Consider the following 17451-nt stretch of genomic DNA (forward strand, 5'->3'; position numbering starts at 1 on the left):
GGCTTTTCCTGATTGAACTGAACTTCCGTTTTTTAAAAATGTTCTGACTGTTTATTGACCAGGGCCTGCTGTTCGTGTTTCTTTTATATTTTTATTGTTTTAACTGAATTGATAAGGTGGCTGCCATAAAAACAATCAATCATAGAATCATAGAATAGTAGGGCTGGCAGGGGCCCACAAGGCCATCGAGTCCAACCCCCTGCTCAATGCAGGAATCCAAGTCAGAGCATCCCTGACAAATGGCTGTCCAGCCTCATCTTAAAGGCCTCCAGTGTGGGAGAGCCCACCACCTCCCAAGGTAATTGGTTCCATTGTTGTATTGCTCTTACAGTCAGGATGTTTTTCCTGATGTTCAGCCGGAATCTGGCTTCCTGTCACTTGAGCCCATTATTCCGTGTCCTGCACTCTGGGAGGATCAAGAAGAGATCCTGGCCTTCTTCTCTGTGACAACCTTTCAAGTACTTGAAGAGTGCTATCATATCTCCCCTCAGTCTTCTCTTCTCAAGGCTAAACATGCCCAGTTCTTTCAGTCTCTCTTCATAGGGCTTTGTTTCCAGTCCCCTGATCATCTTTGTTGCCCTCCTCTGAACCCTCTCCAGTTTGTCTGCATCCTTCTTAAAGTGTGGTGCCCAGAACTGGACACAGTACTCCAGATGAGGCCTATCCAGTGCTGAGTAGAGGGGAACTAGTACTTCCCGGGATTTGGAAGTGATGCTTCTATGAATGCAGCCCAAAATAGCATTTGCCTTTTTTGCAGCCACATCACATTGTTGGCTCATATTCAGCTTGTGATCGACAACAATTCCAAGATCCTTCTCGCTTGTAGTGTGGTTGAGCCACGTATCCCCCATCTTGTAACTGTGCATTTTGTTTCTTTTTCCTAGGTGCATAACTTGGCATTTGTCCCTATTAAATGTCATTCTGTTGTTTTCTGCCCAGCGCTCCAGTCTATCCAGATCACTTTGAATTTTGTTTCTGTCTTCCAAAGTATTAGCTATCCCTCCCAATTTTGTGTCGTCTGCAAATTTGATCAGCATTCCCTGCACCTCCTCCTCCAAGTCATTCATAAACATGTTGAAGAGCACTGGGCCCAGGACTGAGCCCTGCGGTATCCCACTCGTTACCTCTCCCCAGTTTGAGAAGGTCCCATCGAGAAGCACTCTTTGAGTCCGATTCTGTAGCCAACTGTGGATCCACCGGATCGTTGTTTCATCTAGCCCGCTTTGAGCTAGTGTGCTCATCAGGATATCATGGGGCACTTTGTCGAAAGCTTTGCTGAAGTCGAGGTATATGATGTCTACAGTATTCCCACGGTCTACAAGGGAGGTGACTTGATCAAAAAATGAGATCAGATTTGTCTGGCAGGACTTGTTTTTGACAAATCCATGTTGGCTTTGAGTAATCACGGCATTGTTTTCAAGGTGCTTCCAGATGGATTGCTTTATGATCTGCTCCAGAATTTTCCCAGGGATTGATGTTAGACTGCCTGGTCTGTAGTTCCCAGGTTCCTCCTTTTTACCCTTTTTGAAGACAGGGGCAACGTTAGCCCTCCTCCAGTCCTCTGGCACTTCCCCCCTCCTCCATGATTTCTCAAAGAGAATAGACAGCGGTTCTGAGAGTTCTTCTGCCAGTTCCTATATGACTCTAGGATGCAGTTCATCTGGCCCTGGAGATTTGAACTCATTCAAAGTAATGAGGTGTTTACTAATTGATTGGTTGTTTTATGGCAAGCCACTTTATACTGAAGTGGCATATAAATTAATTAAAACAGCTAAAATACATAAAAAATAAACCAGTGCAGCGACAAAACTAGGCCAGAACTTTTCTATTTCTTGGGGGTGAGAGAGTCAAGAGTTGGGTAAGAGACTGAGGTTTCGAGCAGCTGCAGTAGGAAAATGAAACAAAAATAGCCAGAGTATTTAATGGCCCCACTTTCCTCCTGAAGGGATTAGCAGTCCTCCCCGGTGGTGCCTCCTCCTCATTACCTGTTACAGCTCTTATTCCCGCTGTGGATCTCATCCCATCTAGGAAGGAGAAATTAAAGCATTATTGGGTGTCTCCATCTGGAAAACGCTATTTAAACATGTTATGCTACATAATTCTGGGTTACTGAAGGCACACTGACTGAGGCAGTGTGCCTGGTTACTCCCTGCTGCATGCGTGAGCAGCTAAACAAACTCTGGACCTTCTAGCCACAGTCTGGTTAGTGTTATGTGCAAAGCAGAAAAATAATCCAAGACCAAACTGCAGCTTATTTTTCTGGCTTGTCAGAGGAGGGACAAGCCAGAATTCCTAGTTTGCATGTTAACATCCCGCTGGTGGGGGCTTTCATCACTTACTGCAAGATTTAGCCATTTCAAACATAGAGGGAGTGACTGGTTATATCTCTTGTAATTGCAGATTACTAGAAGATCATAGTTCTGTGTAGCATTTCAAGAGAGAAAATTACCAGATCAGTTTTCAGTAGGGTGTAGAACAAGAATAAAACCAGCAAGACAACCTGACTTGGATTCCTGCATGGAGCAGGGGGTTGGACTCGATGGCCTCGTAGGCCCCTTCCAACCCTACTATTCTATGTTTGTATGATGAGACAATGAAAATGCTACATGCAAAAAAGGCAGCAAAGACCAGCACCAGCATAGTTCCTGTTTACATATTCCCACAAACACTTTACAATGATGGCATATTGAAAGTAGGATTAAGGTTTCCTGCACTTGTTTAATCAGCAAGCCCACCTGTCCTTCTGCATGGCAAAAGCATTAGGCAGGGATCACAATGCATTATATTGGCCATTCTTGAACACAGCTGATCTACAGAGCAGGCACAGGACTCACAAGTTATCTCAATGCATTGCAGCAGCAGTTTGGAAACAATGTTGAATTTTTATGTAGACAAGAGGAGTGATGGGGGAGGGCAAATGCAGCAAAATCATCTGGAGGGAACCATAGGATTGTCTTAAATGCCACACTGCTATTGTAAACACTTAAAAATTAGGAAACTAAATTAAAAATTATAGTGATTTGGGTTTAAAGTTACTTGTGTTTTTTTAGAACTGGAACATTTGGGGTTCCAAGATCCTAGCAAACTGCGTCTTATTAAATGATAACACTAGTTTTTAGTGTGCCAGCTGCTTCGGGACCATGTCAGTGGCATTCCCAACGTATTTGGGGCAGTGGCTTTGACCATCCAGCCAAGAAAAGGACAACATCTTTCAAGTTAGACAATAAAACTGTATTTTTGTTTTGTTTTTAAACACGTTTGTACACTTTGTTACAAAACTGTAGAGAGCTACAACTTGATTTAAAATCACTTTTTGGTCGGCAAACATTGTAAAAACTTCGTGTGCAATTACTGTGTATTTACACATCTTCCTGTTAGTGATTTTCAATTATTATTGTTTTAGACAATATTACACACTCAACATAGGACATGGCTTAAGATAAATATATTAGTAAATAAATATTCTGAGAACATCTTTCCATAAATGAAATGTGCTGCTATACATATACAGAATATACACAAGTTGTTTTCTAGCTTTAGAAACATTAAAAATGGTAATGAAGGAGAAAGAGCCCTTTAACCATATTACAAATCTTTACAGTAAATTTTATACAAAACTGTGTAAGTGCTACAGAAATTTAATTTTTTTAAAGTTTCTTTTTTAAAATAGTGCCTCATGAGCCCATCAATATGGCAATAATTAATTTAATAGAAAGGCCTTTTGGAGTAAAAACGTCTCTTGTACTAACCATTACAAAATCTTTGTCATGAATGGGCTCCAAACAGGGAAAAATTACAGACGCACAAAGTAGAAAGGCTGGGTAGGCAATGAAGCCACACAGCAGGGGAGGGGGAGAGACGTTCCTGTCGAGTTTTTCAGTTCAAATGACAAAAGTGCCCTGGTGCCCGAGACATGCCCAGCACCACCTGGCAGCCTTCTCCTATCCTCTGGCCACTAGCTGTTCAATTAGCCTACGATCAGTGGCTCACTCAGAAAGACAGGTTGCTCACCTGTAACTGTAGTTCTTTGAGTGGTTATCTGTGCAGTAACACACATCGGATCTATGATGCTGGAAACTTCTGGAGCTGAGCCTGCAGCTGCTGTCCTTGAGCAGGGAAACTCTGTGCCAGTGCATGCATCAGGGGAAGGACAAAGGCTCTCCCCTCACTCACTTGGAAACGGCTGCAAAGCAGCGGGGAAAGGGGGGGTTGTGTGATGGCACAGAGGCCCACTCAAAGAACTAGAGTTACAGGTAGGCAGCCTGTCTTCTTCATGGTCTCTGTACAGTCATACATAGAGCAGGCTGATAAACTCAGTGGTTGGTACAGGCACCAAAAGACCCTTCAACTGATATATCTACAAGACTATAGCTTTGGGCCATCAGTGAAGGAGCAACTGCTGATCCCTGGTGCCTCTGACAGACTGGGGCAGGCACTGTTATCAACTGGTACCACAGCTGCTATCTGAAGGGACATCCAACACAACAGAGGCTAAGACGAGACTTTGACGTTCTGAAGTGCACCTTGAGAACTGACCTAAAATGAGGGTCATTGTTTTAGGAAGGAAAAGGGAGAGGCCTCAGATTGATGCAATGACAAGACCTCAAAGCTACAAGGATATTGGCAACACCCGGTCACAACAAGGATGGCCCCCAACACCAGTGAGTTGCTTGAGCAAGATACGCATAGCTGACTTGTGACCACATGCAGCTGGAACTCATCCTCATCAGCAGTTTGCTTCCATCTTAATATCCCCCTGTGCATGTCTGTGAGTGTATGCAGGTGCTAGCTGTGCTCTGCAGATGCATCTGTTGCTACCCAACTGTAACAGGAGGGTGTAGATGCACAAAACTGGATGGCGAGTAGGCTGCAGACGATGCACTCATAAAAAATAGATTTGGTAGTCCAGAGGACATCACAGATGGATCAGATATCTCAAAGAAAATTCTGTAGAGTGGGAAAGAGGTTTGAAACATACACAGAACCATGACCAGTCCCTCGGGGAGGATGTGCCTACACATTACTTCAAGGACTCAAGAAGAGATCACAGAATCTGTTATTAAAAAACAATTAGGGAGCAATCCTGTGGCTGCTAGTCAGCGGCTAGATGGCCATAGGATACACCCGTTTCCGGGAACTGACCTCAGCGCCCGCGCTCCAAGGTTGCTTCCCTGAGAACCGACCCCACTCCCGCGCTGCCTCACAGGCAGGTCGGAGCGGCCCCACGCTCGGAAGAGGATCGCAGAGCAGCAAAAATGGGGCGTTCCAGGGTGGGGAAGGCAGAGATGCCAGTATGACATATCCAATATGTCGTCCAGCAGCCGCTTCCCCCACTCCACCTTCCTGTGGCTAGACAGCCGAAATCAGCTGTCTAGCCGCAAATGTAGAGCAGCTGAAGCGCGGAGGGGACGATCCCCTCCATGCTTCTGCCCTGCATTGGATAGACGGTTGCCTCCAAGTCTGGAGGTGGCTGCCTATCCCGGCAGGATTGCTCCCTCATAATAGGAAGGGGCCGAGGCTGAAGAAGCAGACACTTGCTCCGTGATCATGCTGCCACAGCTCTGAACTAGGAATTCCCTGTCCTGCCACGGTCTCATAAATATGTTTGTCCCATCCCCATTGGCGAATTAGAAGAAACAATGGAAAGGTAGAGAAACAACTCCCACTGCCATTATGAAAATGATATGCATTCTAGTGTATATGGCAGCAGCTGATACTCTGAGCAAGAGCCAAGCTTCTTGCTAGAGAAAGATTGGAAGAAGCAAAAGAAAGGTCAGGCATTGCCAGCGAACAGGGCACTATGTAATGTACAGAAACCTTTTTTCAGTGCTTTTTGAATAATGAATGAAATGCCAATGAAGGGAATTGACAACAGATGGAAAGAGAAGTATTTGAGGGAAAACCTTCCTGAATTTAGTTCATTTTTTTCTTGTTTGGATGATGAAAGTAAACAGCAATGAAGGGAGATGGAAACTGAGCTAAAATAGCTTTCCAGTATGGTGTTTTCTAGTATGGTAGTATGAGGAGAAACATTTCTGAAGCTCTAGACAGCTCCCTGTCATGCTGTACAAGCGGCATTCAAAAGAAACTGCCTTGGCCCAGCCCTTAAGGCAGGCAGCAACAGCATGGGGGATCCCCACTCAACAGCAGGGGCAGCGAGCTCTAGAAGCTTCTGAAATGGTGCTCCGCGCAGCACAGAACCCATGTGTGGAACTGCACAGAGATCACAAAGAAGAACAGGAGGCACACAGACAAACGTGTGTGTGCACACCCAACCACAGGCACTGTTAGACTGAGAGGTATTGTAGCTCATAATGGAATTTTACTACGTGAATATGCACAATGAGTTAATAATTGTCAAATTACTGACATATAAAAAATATTGGGGTCTTTTCATTACACTTTTGGACCAGTTAAAAGCTGCTTTATATTTAAACCATTCAAGATGTCTTTCCTTTTTCAGTAGCTGGGCACAAACTACTTAGTACCTTTTCTCATGGGGCAGGGGGAAGAGTTCTAGGCACATTCCATTTTTTAAAAAACAAAATAACCCTCTTCCCATGATCCATGTTTTGGGCACGGTCTAGCCAAATGTCCAGTACAGACACAGAGAAGATAGAAACTCAGCCTGGGCACACACATCCACAGACACCATACCGTGGCATTTGCCATGGTCTTGGCCACACAGAAGAGGTTGACAAAAAGCAATGGGGTAGACAAAAAGGATGTTTTATTCAACAAAAATGACTAAACTATTCATTTTTGTTAAAACACTTTTTGTCCACCCCATTTCTTTCTGCTGTTCGGCATTCGCTGTGGAATTTCCCACGTTGTTGTCTTCACACAGAAGAGGTGCCACCTGGAATTGTGCAACTATGGCTGGTGACAGCCAGAAGCCAGGCTGGCCAGGTCTGGACGACACACTGCAGCTTGTCATGGGTTATTTAACCGACAAGCTGCTGGGCCCACAGGCGCAAGGTTGCATATGCATATGAGGGCTGTCGTGTCATGTGAACCAGGTGAGCGTGGGTTATAGGAGCGTTAAACAACCCTTGCGTGACCCTCAAACAGACCATGGGCCCCACATGCGCCAGAGCCGCACCATGGATTAAATAACCCATGATGGGCTATCGTGTTGTGTGAACAGCGTGACTGTTTCCACGGGAAACGATTAACAACTGGAAGCAAGTGACAACAAGCATTAACACTAAGAATGACCAGAAGGGATCGACATGCCCGGGGACAGGAGGGCAGGCCGGGAAGGCACAGGGCCTTGGACAAGCCTGCAGCAGCCATCTCCTCGCAGCGGGCAAGAGGCGGTGCACAGGTCCAGCCTCCGTCCAGGCACGCGACAGAAGAGCAGCAGGCTCTTCCCCCCCATCATGTATTTCCCCCCAAAAGGCTTCTCCTGTGTCGGCAGAGGCCCTGGAACTACTCCCACGTAGGCAGTGTCATCCTTAGAAGCATTCATGTGTTCCCAGTTCTCGAAGGGAAGGAAACCCAAGGAGCCCCTCATTTGCTGGGGGCAGGTGAAGCCATCCACAGACGTGCCATGCCACACACTTGTCCATGTCCCCTCCCCTGGCTGCATCTGGATTCACCACGAGAGGGAAAGGGCATGTGCCAAGGACTCGGCCACCTCCTGCCCCACTTTGGACTCACTCCGCTTCAAGGTGCTATTGGTTTGATAAGGCAGGCCGGGCCCCCTGCAGAGGAGAGCAAACTCTGCCCACAGTGTGACTTGGCTGCCTCGGCCAGGTCTTTTGGGCGGCGGCGGCAGCAGGTGGCACTGTGGTTTTTCAAGAGCACTTTGTGTCTCAGAGAGCAATGCGGAGCTAAGGCGCCCTCCCCTGCCCCAGCTGCAGGGACCTTCTCCAGGTTACCCCTTCCACGGGTTAGCCGAAGCTGAAGACAGCCTTAAAGTCCAGCAGGAGGGGAGACGCTGCTGCTCCTCCTGTCAGTCACCAGCCTGACACTGCCCCAGTGAAGAGCAACCTGTAACGAGAACAGAAGTGTCAGGGAAAGGCCGGGCAGGTCGCTCCAGCAGAGAGATCGCTCAGCCATGTGCAAGGCGGTGCTTCAGCCATCCCTACGCCAAGCTCCGAAAATAAGACGCTGTGCAGCACATCACGCTTTGAAACCCAGGCCAGCACTTAGCTTCCTTCCTGTGGTGGATGGAAACAAGAATCGCAGCTGGGGGCCCAGGACTGCGGGCGACATGGGAAGGCAGGCAGGGTGTTGCTGCACGCCAGCTGCCACCCTGTTGCTGCAGCCCCCGCTCCTCCGATCTCCTTGCCACTGCCGCCATGGCACCTGCCTCCGCAGACACAAAGGCAGATCCCGCCCTGCATATAACGCCCGGGGGAAGACCTGTGAGTTTGGCAGGCAGGTCTGGCTGCCCGAGGGGCACATTTCCATCCATGTTCACTCAGCCTTGTTAGTTGCGGCCGGAGCAGGCGAGCCGAAGGGGTAAGCAGCGCAGCCCTTTTCTTCCTGCTTCTGCATCCCTCCCCTCCCCACCCCACGCTGGCTGAGCTGCTCACTTACCCTCTGTCCGAGGGCCTCCTGCTGCCGCTGCCTCGGGACAGCTCAGGGCGGGGCTGGGAAAGAGCCCCTGGGCTTCCTCCGGCAGGAAGCCCATCGGCTGGCAGCGCGACCCCCGCTGCTCTTGCAGCTCACTGTGGGCCTCCGCTGGAGCGCGCCAGCACCGGCTTGCGCCTGCCATCCCATGCAGCCGCCCCCAGGGGCTGCCGCCGCTGCCCTGGTGCTCCACGGGCAGGGCCAGCTCGCTGTCTCGGTCCTCCGGAATGATGGAGATGCGCTGGCCCAGGTCACAGACGCCCGTGAAGCAGCCAGACGGCGAGTCCTCCGTGCAGACGTACTGCACGTTGACGGCGTAGTCCTCTGCAAAGCAGGAGGGCTGGTCAGGCCTGCTGCTGCTGGCCACCTGCTTCTCTTCGTAGAAGCAGCACGGCAAGGCCTCACGCTTCCCCCCTTCGGTCCTAACCCTGTACAGACCCAGATTCCGCCCCGGTTGGGGCTCTCGCCCAGGGCCACACCCTGTCCAAAGTGGCGGGCCAAGGAGCAGAGCGCTGCACTCAGCTGCCCTGCCAAGGGACTCGTGGGCCGGCACGTGCTGGGCCTCCAAACGGCAGGCACACGCTTGCTCCCGAGGACCTCTGCCGGCCCGGCTGGCTTCCCCTGCCACCCCAGGAAGAGCCTCCGGGCCTCCCCCACCCCCAGGAACTGCGCCAGGGGGCTCCTTGTGCTCCAGCGAGGAGCTGCTGCTGTAGTTCATCTCCAGGCTGCAGTTCGAGAGCTGGTCCCCTGCGGAGGGGGCCGGCACAGGCAGGGCCTCCCCAGCTGCAGCGCTGGGGGCATGGGGGCCTTCCAGAAGAAGCACCGCCCCTCGGTCGGCTCCACTGACTTCAGCCCCCCGGCAGGGGCTTTTGCTGCGGTAGATGTACGGGTCATAGTCACTGCTCAGAGAGCTCCGGAAGGTGGAGCAGCTCCCGTAGACGCCCTGGTTGCTGGCCTCGGTGCAGTCCCCCATGGAGTCGCTGGAGGAGCAGCGGCACTGGGCCGAGCTGCTGCTGCTGCTGCTGCTGTCACTGCCTGGGCCATCGGCCAGGTAGCCGCTGCAGACGGAGCGGTGGCCATGGTAGCAGCTGAAGCTGGAGTTACTGCTGCTCTCCAAGCGGGAGGAAGGTGCGAGGTGGAGCACAGGAGCAAAGAGTCTGCTGCTACCACTGCCGCCGCCCACAGGCTGGAAGGTGCGGGAGGGGCCCTTGGTGGCAATGCCCAGCGGAAGCTGCCTGTGTTGCTCGGGGTAGCTAAGGCCTTGGAAATAGTAGTGTTGGAACATGGTCTCGTACTGTGAAAAGCAAGCCGGCTTGGAGAAGTGGTGGCTGCCACTGAACTTGGGCCTCCGGAAAGGGTGGGCGGCTGGGTAGGCCCTGTGCTCCACGGCACACTGGTGGGCATTCAAGCTGTGGTCCAGGTGGATGGGCTGATAGCTTCGGAGGAAGGTGGGCGTCTCCCCATGCCGGTCCACTGTCAGGACTGTGATGGGATTCCCATGGGGATCCATGCTGGTCCGCGTGGGGTAGGCGGTGACCTGGCTGGCTCTGTGCACGCGGCCAGGATAATGGACCGGCAGGATCACACGCTGCTGCTGCTGCTGCCGGCTGCGCAGCTGGCTGGCCACTTCCTCGCACCCCTGGCCTGGCACTCCCGTCTTTTGCTCTGTGCAGAAAAGCAGATTCAGCGTGAGGAAGCCCAGCCAAAGGGTGAGGCTGGGGGCAGGGCGGGCACATGGAGGAGGCTGCTGTCCACTGACCAGGCCACGGCCACGTGAAGCGCTCCGAGAGCTCAGCCATGGCCTCCTCTCCTGCCGGGAGCTGCCCTCCAAACCCCTTACTGGCCCAACGGCCACAGTGTCTCTAGAGATGGGAAGCAGTGCTGTGGGCTGCATGGATCTCTCTTTCCCTATGGAGACAGAGAATGGGAGCACAGCTACAAAGCCTGCAAGTGCTGGAGACGCTAGACTCACCTATGATGTTGTGGCGGCAATGGGGGCAGGTGTGATGCTGCAGAAGCCATGGGTCCACACACTTCCTGTGGAACCGATGAGCACAGGGAATCACACGCAGTTCCTGCAGAGGCAAAGCCGGAGCTGAAGGGGAGCCCAAGGCCACCGCCCTGCCACGCTGCGCCCCCCACGCCAGCCTTCTTCATGCAGCTGGCCTTGGGCTGCCTCAAGCAGCGCCCCCCGAGCACCTGCTCAGCCTGGCTAGCTGGCTGCTGCTTCTCAGGCCAGGCCACCACACTCTCCACCTGCCCAAGGGACAGAGAGCACCGCCAATGCCTCTCTGCCCTGCTTCACTCCATCCCCAGACCCATGCGGTGGGACTCTCTGCAGGCAGACCCACACAGCTCTCTGCATGTTGTGTCTCACAGCTGCAAGCTTGCAGAAGGGACCCAGGGCCGTCCCCTTTCCCGGTGTGACTGGAATGTGCCCAGAGGAGAGGCAACTCCCGCCCCCCACAGGGACCCCCCCTCACCTCCCCATCAATGTATTTCTCCAGACAAATGGCGCAGTCAGAGGTAGAGCTGCTGCTGAGCGTGTCCGGGGCAGTGCAGCTGCCTTCGCAGGACCCTTTCAGCTTGGATTTGAACTTCCGGGTCTCCATCTTTTCCAATGCCTGCACAGCGAGCCGATTCATGGAATTCTGCAACAGAAGAGACAACAGGGCACTTGCTGACCCCATTCATTCCTGCACCATTCTTGGCTTCAGGGTCAGGCAGTGGCAATGAAGTGACCATTGGGGGTCCAGTTCGGAGGGGGAACCGACAGCAGTGAATAGGGATAAGGACTAGATGCAGCTTTCCCCAACCTCCACAGCTGTTTTGAACTACAACTCCCACCATCCCTAACCACTGCCCATGCTGGTTGGGACTGATGGGAGTTAGAGTCCAAAACATCTGGAGGGCCCAGGCTGGAGAAGGTGCGTGGCTGATGCTCCATGCAATGTGCCTCCCACTGCCAAGAGTCCCCACAGGCTGCATACAACACAGACGCCACCTCCCCTCTGCTCACCCCACGGAGCAGTGACATGCTGACAAGGCCACCTAAGCCACATGCCTTGCATGGCCTAGACGGTCCCAGGCAAGGTCTGGAGCACAGCTGCCGACAGGACAATCTAACAACATGAAATAAAGACAGGCATATTGGGCCCTTCGGGATGAGAGAGAGGCAGGAGTACACAGGATCTGCCTGCCAAACGGTTTCAGAAAAGATGAATGCATGAGGCAACAATGCCATAAACCTACTTACGCTAATCATATTTACTTCTGAACAGATTAATACAGATGGCCAACAATGTTCCTAAAGAAAATGAATGAGCCATTCTAACCCTGGGATTACCCTTTCAAACGACATTACTGAGTCCTTCAGCCTTCTTTAGCTGGACAGCTGAGGGGATGAGGCCTTTTTATTTTGCTCTGCCATGGTCACCCTGGCTGCCTCAGGCTATTGCCAGCCCTAAACAAATACCCCTGAGGAAGGTACTGCTTGACCAACAGGCAAAGCAGTACCTTTGCTCCTTCTTTCTTTCAAGTTCTTACACAGCCTTTTCTGGCTCTCTTTAAAATTCCCCCAAGTTCCTTTTTCCTCTGTTTGCAGTATGATCTCCTATTTCAGGAGCCAGATCAGGGCACTATGCATCTCACATTGCTTAGACTGGCTGCTGCTGCTGCAGACACCACTGGTCATGTGAAGAAGGGTGTTGCTGGAGTGAAAAAACTCACTCCCTCCGCCCCCAATCTGGCCCCTAGAATTGGCTGGCATTGTGCATTAAGAAATAGTCCCGGCCCAGGACAAAGCTCAGAAAAGTAGCAGTACACGCTTGCATGGAAAAGATTTAAACCAAAGGGTGAACAAGAATTTTAGGCATGAACCTCCACTGCCAATGAATATGCTTCTCAAAAGGCCTCTCCAGAGCCAGGACAGGCCAGAGCGCTTCCTGCAAGAGAGTCAGAGGAAGCTCAAGCTCTTGCCTTCCCAAAGCAGCTCTTCTGCAGAAGCTGTGTTTCCCCTTCCCAGCAGTGCCAGCAATAGGATGTAACTAGAGAAGTCCAGGCAACTCTTTCTTACCTGGCTGCGACGTTGCTTCAGTTTTATCTTGACAAGAAGAACAAGGCAAACAAGAGAAACCACCACGAAAAAGGCCAAGAAAATCCCCATGTCAAAGTACTCAGTAGGTTGCTTTGGAGTAAGAGGAGACAGAGACAGGCAGGTTAGCTTTCTTCCAACTCATTGACGTATACCTGATCATAAAATGAGCAGGCAGAGATTTTTAAGCTGCCCAGATGCGGCTAAGAGACACGATGGGTGGGGTATAGGAATACCACACACAAACGTCCCTTGGCATCTCAAGGTTGCGAGCCTGCATCAGTGTCATGCTAAGAATCCTTGCCTGTGTCTTCATTCTTGGAAACCCAAGAACTTCCCTAGTGTTAGGGATGGGGGAAGAGGCAGCGTTCTGTAGCAGGGCTCATGCTTTGCATACAGGAACTCCTGGTGGTGATCCCCAGTATCTCCAGGTAAGGTTGAGAAGACTCCTACCTTCAAACCTGTGAGAGCCCATGCCAATCAACATAGGAAGAGAATACCAAACGGGAAGGGCCAATAGTCCAGCCTGGCCTAGGGCAGTTTTCTGCATTCCTGCTCCCTGTGTCCCAAAATCTCACTCTGATGGCACTGATGAACCAGACTCCCCCCTGAGCCACCCACCTCTACTAGCTGCTGTCTCTCCAGCCATCCACAGCTAGTAACAGCCTCCTCACTGGAAACCCAGAATCAAGAGGTCTCCCCACTGCTGATGCCATTTTCATAGCATGCTGCTGTGAAGCCTGGATTTCATTAGGTTATTCTTAAAAACAGCACAACTCCACAGTGCACAGACAGAGTACGAGAAGACAACAGCCCCTGAAAATCTGCACCACTCCACCCAGCCTTTGCACCAGTGCTGCAGTCTTGATGCTTAGTGCTCTCTGGTCAGAGTCTGATGGGCACTTCAGCTTTACCAAGGAGACCCCAAGTGCCTTTGCTAAGAGACTCACACTCAGCTTCATGTGCAACTAAAAGGGAAGGAGAATGGATATGCCCTCAGTCCAGCATCTTATAGAGAAGCATGCAATACAGTTTTGGCGCACCAACAGCAGCCACATTGCCCAAAGGTCTCACCGGTGGAGGCCGGTGCTGGATCCTGGCCCGGGCAACCTTTTGCTTGTTAACTATGTTCATCAGCTTGACTGCATCTGCCCCCTTCACATACACGACCGGCCTTTTCAAAGGGTCTTCTAAGCCCTGGTCCAACTGCAAGAGAAGGAGCAAAAGTCAGTCGATTCCCTCGCTGCCCCCATCAAACCTCTCTTTGCGTAAGGAAACCATGGGCAGGCTGGCCAGGGACAAGCACAACCCGCCCTTCCTCCCTGAACCACTATCATGAGGGGAGGAGCAGCTGTGCAAACACTGAAGCCCCCCCCCCCCCCCCGCATCTATACTGCGTACCTGGTCAATGGCGTCAGGGTTTTCAGAGACATCAAAGATGACAGCAGTGGCCCCTCTTTGCACTGCCCGCTTGGCCTGCAAGAAGGTGGGGGAGAGAAAGAGACACATCACCTCCTTGCCACTCTTCCCTCTGAAGCAGCAAGCTTGGCTCCCTAGTTGTGACGGAGTCCTTCCACATCCTTAAAGGACTGGGAGAAGGCAAGTTAAGAAAGGAAGTTAATGGATCAGAACGAAGCATTAGGAAGTAGGCAACGCCTCCTAAATACCGATGTTGCCTAAAAAATACTACCCTGCCCTCCCCGGGCAGAGTCCATTTAGCCTCTTCTGCCTTTCAGCGGTAGCTGAAAGCAAGGAGGGGGAAGTCTCATCCCTCAGGATACCGCTGCTGCTGTGTCTGCCCATCAGAAGTCTGTCTGGAGCTGAATGAGCCTTAGCCTGGAGGAGAGGGGGCCCTGACCCCTTCCTCCAAATCCTCTGGACCAATGGCTCCCTTCGCCCACCCCTCGCTGGTCATATGAATAACCCCCAAGTCATTCCTGGCACATAGAGGCCCTTGAAAGGCTCTTGAACTGGGAAACCAGCCCTTGGCGGGGTCATACCCAGTGTCCCTCGCTTCAAATATGGCGGGGGGGGGTGCCCCCTGTGCAGCTTTCATCAAACCCATTTGCAGGGAGTCCATCAGCAGTCACAGCCAAGGGCTGTGAGCACTGAAAATGCAGAGGCCCTCGGGCCGAAAGCGGTTCCCCATCCCTGGGCTGGAAACTCGGCATCGGAGAGGAGCTCCCTGCTAGGCAGAGTGGGCCAGACCAGCCCCCGAAGCGTTCCAGCCCAGGTGCCCCAAGACCAGAAGGGCTGTCTGATGCCCATTTGTCTGGGCCTGCGGGAGCCCTGCCGCCTTTTCCCCACCACCCTTTGCACCTGCTTGCTGTCAGGACAGTTCTGCAAGCCATGCCAGGGTGGGTCTCACACCACTCTCCCAGCCTCTCAGCGTCTGACAAGAAATGAGAGCAGAGGCACCACTTCTTCTTGCAGTCTCTCCCCTCCTGGCGCCAAAGCCCACGCTCTCGGCTTCAGGAGCCTGGCTGGCCTGCCGGCCTGCCGCAGGAGCACACGCAGGCAGGGTGGCTTGTGCAGGCGGGCATAGGCAGCCAAGGCTCCACTCCGGCATTCCGCAGCAGTCCACTCTCCGTAGCGTAGCTGCAACTTGGCCTGACCTTCCAGGTTTCCCTGGCAGGAGATCAAAGCAGAGAAGCCACAAGCACACCACAGAATGCAGACTCCCGCTCCCTCCCCTTCTCTTGCATTTCCTCCTCCTCACTCTGCTCTCAGATAAGCTTTGAAGCTGCAGCAGCAACAGCACTCTGCAGAGCAGGCTGAGGCCTGAGCCACTGCTCCCTCCTGCGCCTGCCCTCCGCGTCGCGGGTCTTGGCATAGGAGGGATCCACGGGGGTGGGGGGACTGCACAGGTGGCTGCCTGCCTGCCCCACCACAAGAAGGAAGATGAGGAGAGTTCCCTCCCCTCCTTTGCAGGATAATTAAAGTCATTAAGGCTTTGAAAGTTTCCTCTCCGCCATTGACTCACAGCTCTCCTCCTTCCTCCAGGCCCTCCAGAGTGCCAGGAAGGGAACTACGTTAGCCAAGGAGCGGAACCCCTCGTTCTGGGGTCACATGCACCCACACAACTCCCGTGGGCGGCATCCCAGAAGCACAGGGGCCTGGGCTATTTCCAGAGCTTGGGGGGGGGGGGCTGCTAGGTTTTATTCTGGTTGAACTGTTGTATTGTGGTTTTAAGCTTTCATATTTTACATTGTTTTATGCTGCGCTTCGTGGTTTTAATTTTTGTGAACCACCCAGAAAGCTTCGGCCATTGGGCAGTACAGAAACAAAATAAATAAATAAATTCAAGGTGGCAAAGAACAGCAAAATTATAATATAGCCAAATTTATTACATTTAAATCATCCTAGACACACCACAACCATTTGCAAGAAATATGGCCCAAACACTGCTTCTACGGGCGGCGGCAGCAGGGTGTGCGCGCGCGCATCCTTGACAGCCTCCGGAATTCAAAACATTGCTGAGCTCTCCCTTCAAGGGTGGTCGGGAGCAAGTCTTGTGTGTGTTTGATTTTTGCTTCAAGCCCAAAAATGTCTCCATGCTGGCTGACTGCCCCTCCCCGGGGCAGAAAAGGTGCCCTTTCAAAGGCAGAACCTACTAACCAAATGCCCCACCAGCTGGGAGGGGGGAGAGAAGATCCATCCATCCATCTAGCAACTTCACCTCTGCCAGGAGCGACCAACGCCTCCCTCAGAAACAGGCAGTGCTGCACCTCGGAGGGTCCCTTCCACACACATGAGCATATTCCACATGGCGCCGGCCCACGGAGATGGGCCAGGGCTGGGCCGAGGAGGGACTCTCCTGCCTTGGTGGCGCTTGACACAGCAAGTGCATTTGCTGCTTCCCTGGCAATGGTCTCCCTGTGACCACAAGGCCGTTCAAAGAAAGACAGAACTGCCAGCACAGTGAAGACAACACATGTGTCTCCTGCAAAAAGTTACAGCCCTCGCTGGGAGACATGAGGCAAACAAGCAGCCACCCTGTCACAGAAAGTGAGAATCAGCCCCCAAGGCAGATGCAAATCACCCATTTGGTTTTCCCCTACGTGACTAAATCTGGGGACTGCCGGGCCTTTTTGTTTCTAACGGAGAGAGAGAAGTCCATGAGTTGGCCCTCCATTCCATCCCCAGCCAGCTTTCTGTGCAACTCTGGTCTTCAGCCGTGGCAGTCCCAAGGGCATCACAATCCTTGCTCATTGGTGGATACACACGTCCACACCCTCAGCTCCCAAACCCCCTCAACCAAGACCTCAAAGCAGAGCAAGTGGCCCAGAAATAGCATTGGCAGCACCCTGAATGAGCTATGATCACAACGATTAGCCACAATTCCCAGGGAGACATCCAGGGTCCCTGCAGATGCCATAAACATCAGTGATGCTGCTACTCTGCTGCTCAAAGACACCCCTAGGCAATCCTCCCCAGCAGCCAAGACAAGACTGTCAAAGGCACAGGCCTGGCAAGGGATCTGGCCGCCTGCAGTGGAAGGCCAGCACACCCTGGAAAGGGGAATGGAAAAGGCACTTCTGGAAATTCACCTCCTTACTGCTCCTTGAAGTGGCAAGCACACAGAAGGGCGAGGCAGAGCTCTTGAGAAGGAGCAGCTTGCTGCATGCTCTTCCAGCAGCCTGTGCTGAAGACACGGGACACTAGGGTTTGGGCTCTTGTCGCCCTGCACTCTACACCAGTGGGCACTGCAACTGTCTCCTAAACAGCAGCCCAGCATAGGAACTCAAACAACTTCAAGCAATGAGGGAGGGAGGGAG

At 52.2% G+C, this 17451-nt stretch overlaps 1 protein-coding gene across 2 annotated transcripts in view; it reads right to left on the minus strand.

Moving 5' to 3' along the window:
- Window positions 1-1400: 1400 nt before the first annotated feature.
- ZNRF3 (zinc and ring finger 3) overlaps window positions 1401-17451 on the minus strand; it is a 69023-nt gene continuing 52972 nt past the window's right edge. For both annotated transcript variants that reach the window (XM_084820187.1, XM_084820188.1), the window contains exons 3-9: window positions 14075-14149; window positions 13748-13879; window positions 12656-12766; window positions 11064-11231; window positions 10553-10655; window positions 8548-10245; window positions 1401-7995 (exon numbers count right to left, since the gene is read on the minus strand). In XM_084820187.1, the coding sequence (XP_084676313.1) occupies window positions 7958-7995; window positions 8548-10245; window positions 10553-10655; window positions 11064-11231; window positions 12656-12766; window positions 13748-13879; window positions 14075-14149 (2325 nt within the window). In that variant the 3' untranslated portion in view covers window positions 1401-7957. The remainder of the gene's footprint in view (window positions 7996-8547; window positions 10246-10552; window positions 10656-11063; window positions 11232-12655; window positions 12767-13747; window positions 13880-14074; window positions 14150-17451) is intronic.

Source organism: Heloderma suspectum, chromosome 13 (assembly GCF_057233095.1).
Source record: "Heloderma suspectum isolate Gila_16-S chromosome 13, 16-S_ref, whole genome shotgun sequence".
Classification (NCBI taxonomy): Eukaryota; Metazoa; Chordata; class Lepidosauria; order Squamata; family Helodermatidae; genus Heloderma; species Heloderma suspectum.